This window comes from Sander lucioperca, chromosome 18 (genome assembly GCF_008315115.2).
Source record: "Sander lucioperca isolate FBNREF2018 chromosome 18, SLUC_FBN_1.2, whole genome shotgun sequence".
NCBI classification, from domain to species: domain Eukaryota; kingdom Metazoa; phylum Chordata; class Actinopteri; order Perciformes; family Percidae; genus Sander; species Sander lucioperca.
This window is the reverse complement of record NC_050190.1, coordinates 8510314-8515313: the sequence shown is the minus strand read 5'-3', so window position 1 is coordinate 8515313 and position 5000 is coordinate 8510314. Positions and strand designations below refer to the sequence as shown.

General features: G+C 39.7%; 1 protein-coding gene across 3 annotated transcripts in view; it reads right to left on the bottom strand.

Annotated features, from left to right (window-relative positions):
* The window catches only part of prkd1 (protein kinase D1), a 94088-nt gene that overhangs the window by 20626 nt on the left and 68462 nt on the right, over nucleotides 1-5000 (bottom strand). For all 3 annotated transcript variants that reach the window (XM_035994840.1, XM_035994839.1, XM_035994841.1), the window contains exons 14-15: nucleotides 1138-1210; nucleotides 365-471 (exon numbers count right to left, since the gene is read on the bottom strand). In XM_035994840.1, coding sequence (XP_035850733.1) covers nucleotides 365-471; nucleotides 1138-1210 — 180 coding nt within the window. The remainder of the gene's footprint in view (nucleotides 1-364; nucleotides 472-1137; nucleotides 1211-5000) is intronic.

The following is a 5000-nucleotide window of genomic DNA, read 5'->3' as shown; positions in this document are numbered from 1 at the left end:
GTGTGCGAGTGTGTGTGTATGTGCATGTGTGTGTGTGTGTGTCTGTGTGTGTGTGTGTGTGTGTGTGTCTGCGTGCGTGTGTGCGAGTGTGTGTGTATGTGCATGTGTGTGTGTGTGTGTGTGTGTGTGTGTGTGTGTGTGTCTGTGTGTGTGTGTATGTGTGTGTGTGTGTGTGTGTCTGCGTGCGTGTGTGCAAGTGTGTGTGTATGTATGTGTGTGTGTGTGTGTGTGTGTGTTTGTGTGTGTGTGTGTGTCTGTGTGTGTGTGTGTGTGTGTGTGTGTGTGTGTGTGTCTGTGTGTGTATGTGTGTCTGTGTGTGTGTGTGTGTGTGTGTGTGTCTGTGTGTGTCTGTGCATGTGTGTACCTGCAGGATGGCCACCTCGTTGCGCAGCTGACTCTCCTGTTTGGTGGGGAAGCGAAGTTTGTCGATGATCTTGATGGCGACGTCTCGGCCGGACTTTCTGTGTTTACCTGAATGAAAACCCACAAAAAATGAACATCGTAAACACACTCCACGATGACACAACATTATATTTTATTCTATACACTAAAGCCCTGTTCACACAGGACTTACAGGCAAAACAGGAGATTAAAGAGCTTCAGTTTGAAGGTTTTTATATTTCATACGATTATGGTATTTCTTCCGTGGAGTCACGGGGACGGACAGAGAGAGTCAAGGACGGCTCAAAACTGTCAGGATTTCTTCCCATGATGCACTCTGTTAAGTCTCAGCAGGTGTTAAAAAAGTGGTTCTCAAACTTTTTTCAATAATGTACCCCTTTTGAATTGTTGCTTTAAACCAAGGAAGACCAAAGAAGGAAGGATAGATTAGGTCCAAAGAAGGCGACACAAATGTCACATTTTTGGTAGGATATAAAAAGTCTACATAAAGAGGAACAATGTTCTGGACAAAAACATTTTGTTAAATATCTCACGTACCCCCTGCAGTCCTCCAAAGTACCCCTAGGGGTACACGTACCCCCATTTCAGAAACACTGTGTTAAAACATCTCTTCACTGATTTGCGACCAGAAATTCATTCCTAACTTTTGGATAGGCTTCGGATTAGGTTACCCCAAAGTGTCCGAGAGAGAATCAGCTACTGCAGCTTTAAATGTTGTAACTTGTGTGTTTTTACCTCCGTAGACGATGCCAAACTGTCCCGAGCCAAGAACTTCATCTGGGAAGATCTGATACACAGAGTTGATATCCTGAGAAACAGAATCAACAATTATTTAGGATAAATCACATCAATCATTCAACATGGTTCAATAAAGAGTAAAATGCACGCTTAGAAGTAAAATCAATCACTAAAAATCGCTTAAAGAGACACTGCACACTCTGCTAAAACATGGAGCAGAGTTGGAGAAACTCAATGCTACTTCAAGAATAGACCATTATATACCTAAAATGGAAGTAGAGGTGCAACGATGAATCGATGAATCGATTAGTTGTCAACTATTAAATTAATCGGCAACTATTTTGATAATCGATTAGTCGTTTGAGTCATTTTTTTATTGAAAAAAAATCAGATTTCTCTGATTCCAGCTTGTTAAATGTGAATATCTTCTAGTTTCTTCTCTCCTTTGTGACAGTAAACTGAATATCTTTTGAGTTGTGGACAAAACAAGACATTTGAGGACGTCCTCTTAGGCTTTGGGAAACACTGATCCACATTTTTCACCATGTTTTGACATTTTTATAGATACAACTAATCGATTAATCGAGAAAATAATCGACAGATTAATCGACTATGAAAATAATCGTTAGTTATAGCCCTAAATGGAAGTATTTAAAACTAAGCAAGAAGGAGCGCTACCACAGGTCCTTCATTCCAGCAGCAGTCAGACTGTTTAATACAAAATCATAATGTAGCACTGCTAGCTGTTTCTGCAATATGAGCCATCACTGGACAATATTCTGCACTATACTTATTTATTTATTAGTCTTTGTTACCTCAAACTGTGCAATATTCATATCTATAATATAATAATAGAATAATCATTTCTATTCATCTGTATATCTGTGTTTATATACTGTCTGTTTATATAAAGGCCCAGACACACTAATCAAAAGGCAGAAAAGCCAGTTGGACTGATCAGTCTCCCCAAATTGGTCAAAAAAGTTCCTCAGAACACCAAAGAGACGAGACGTAATAAGTCTCCATAACAGCAGGCGGCGCTAATCTGTATTGTCGCCCAAAAATGAAATCCGCCACCTGATTGGACGAACGCGTCACGTGGGTCTGGTTTCTCCAGAAATTCAAAGCCAGACTGTCATGGCGGCTCGTTCAGAATACGATCTCATATTGGACTAAAATAGTTCAACAAAGGTCAGTTCAAAAGATTTTCGTCAGATTTTGAGAGACTCTAGTCACGCTCATCCCGCTCCCCGGTTTCCTGGTTAGCTCTCCACCAATCAGATGGGTCATTTAAGTCTGACTGCCGGCAGTGCCCGCCCCCGCTGATTATACATGTCAAATCGGCCATTGTATTCTGTCTATTTTTTCTAATAAAGCTCTGCGTAAATTATTTCAGGGAGACTTTAATAACGTTATCACATCTCTCCTAAACTGATCAGATGTTTCTAGGCATTCACTTTTCAGTTAAACCAATCAGATTCGCCCATGTATTTCACAAGCCAATCACAGCATCCCTGCTTTAAATCTGTTTCTCTCCTATGCGGTTGTCAGTTGTCATTTCAGGCAAAGAGTGCGACCCTCCTCCTCCCCTTCCACCTCCAGTCATCACCCACGGCACCCTGGGTCTTCGTCCAGCTGACCGCTCCCATCGACGCCTTCGATTCGGTCTTCGTGCTCCTTCACCACCACCACCACCAGTGTCTAGACTCCATCGGGGGGTATGTCTGGGTTTCTCTGCCCCTTTTACACATATTTGATACGATGGAGTCTAATCTCCAAAGACTTTGTACATTTCATATTTTGCAAATGTAGCTTACAAATAAATAAGCTATTAAGACTTATATAGAGATAGATAGATAGATAGATAGATATAAATAAGAGTATCTCCAACAAAGTCTGTCCTTATTGCATTTCTTATACTTTATGTATATTATTTTCTCCTGTCTTCTTAATGTGTATTTGTGTTATTCTGATGTGTGTACATGTTTTTCTTTTGAGCTGCTGTAGCACAGGAATTTCTCCAGTGTGGGATTAATAAAGTCTATCTTATTTTAATTGTAACGTGAAAACATAATTCCATAGAAGATAAAATCTGAGCAGCAGTATCTGGTTGTATTTAGCCGCTACAGAGCTCCAGGATGCCGGCTACCAGTGGAGGTTGTTTAGCCGCCAGTAGGTGACTGTGAGCAGCCAGATGACGGTGCTTTCAGGGGCCGTGGTGGAGTTTAGCCCGATGAGGTGAGCGTCATGTAGCGATGACAGTTAAGTTTAGGCACAAAAACAACTTGTATAGTTTAGGAAAAAGATTGTGGTGGGCTTAAAACACTCCCGAGGAACCAACGAGCGTTTCCTTGGTACAAGCATTTTCGCCGTGAACTTCGCTCTCTGGTTTAAAAGCACTGTGTTTTATGTTAACACCAAGTTGTGCTTTTTCATTTTGAGATTATTTCCCATTGGATACTGAGGTGCATAAGTGTTTTGGCATGAATTACTTTCCTTTATTATGTGCTTATGTATTTAGTGTAATATTTATGAGAGTATATATTAAGAGGAATATGTATAGTTATAGTTGCAAGAAAGAATAATACTAGTTATACTACTCTTATTTTGGTAACACTTTACAATAAGGTACACAAAAAAAATAGGTAGTTACTGTTTTTGAAATGGTAGTTACTGTTTTTCAGAAGGGTAACTACCATTTTGAAGAAGGGTAACTAATCATTTGTTACACTTCAGAAAAAGGGTAACTACCCTTTTGAAAAAGGGTAACTAATCATTCATTACCCTTCTGAAAAAGGATAACTACCCTTTTGAGAAATTCCTGTGCTACAGCAGCTCAAAAGAAAAACATGTACACACATCAGAATAACACAAATACACATTAAGTAGACATAGGAGAGAATAATATACATAAAGTACAAGAAATTCAATCAGGACAGACTTTGATGGAGATATACAAATATTTATTTGTAAGCTACATTTGCAAAATATGAAATGTACAAAGTCTTTGGAGATTAGACTCCAACTACCCTTTTGAAAAAGGGTAACTAATCATTCGTTACCCTTCTGAAAAACAGTAACTACCTATTTTTTTGTGTACCTTATTGTAAAGTGTTACCCTTATTTTTATATAATTTGGCTGTTTTGTCCGAAAAGGTCTCATCTGTTGTAATGTTTCATGCTTTGTGTGGACCCCAGGAAGAGGAGCTGATGCTCTGCTAATGGGGATCCTAATAAAAATCAAAAATCAAATCTTGCATGTTTTGTTATGATAAAAAAATGACCTGGTATGACCACAGAGACGTCCAAAACACAGGACCTTCTTCCTGTATTTACTTTCTTACTCCCGCCCCCCCAGACACATCCGACCATTAAGAGGAGTGAATGTTCTTGCGTGGTTTGTAATGACGCATTTTGGTACGCTTGGATTTTTCCAGGTGTGAAAGGAAACCAAACCAAAGGGGGGAAATCGCTCCAAGTTTACAAACTCACCAACTATTTCGGACGAAAGCAAACAAACTATGAAGGGCCCTATTTCAACTGTTTGTTGAAACAAAATAGTTTGCTAGTTTGACAGCGGAAAAAAGTTTTTTGGACCTTGGAGCATTGCTGTTATGATGGAGGATTTGCACCGTAATATTTTTATTTGTAATCTTCTGCATGTGTGTGTGCTGCTGTGCACGAGCCTAGGAGCATTTTACTAATGCTCTGTTAAAATAACAATGAAATGATGCGTTATTGACTTTAGACCAGGTTTTTGTTGGTCAATGGTGCGATCATTTCCCGCTGCCTCAAGATAGCAAAACGCCCAGAATGCACCTGAACACACCTCCCTGTAAGACTAGCACGCTCAGAATTCA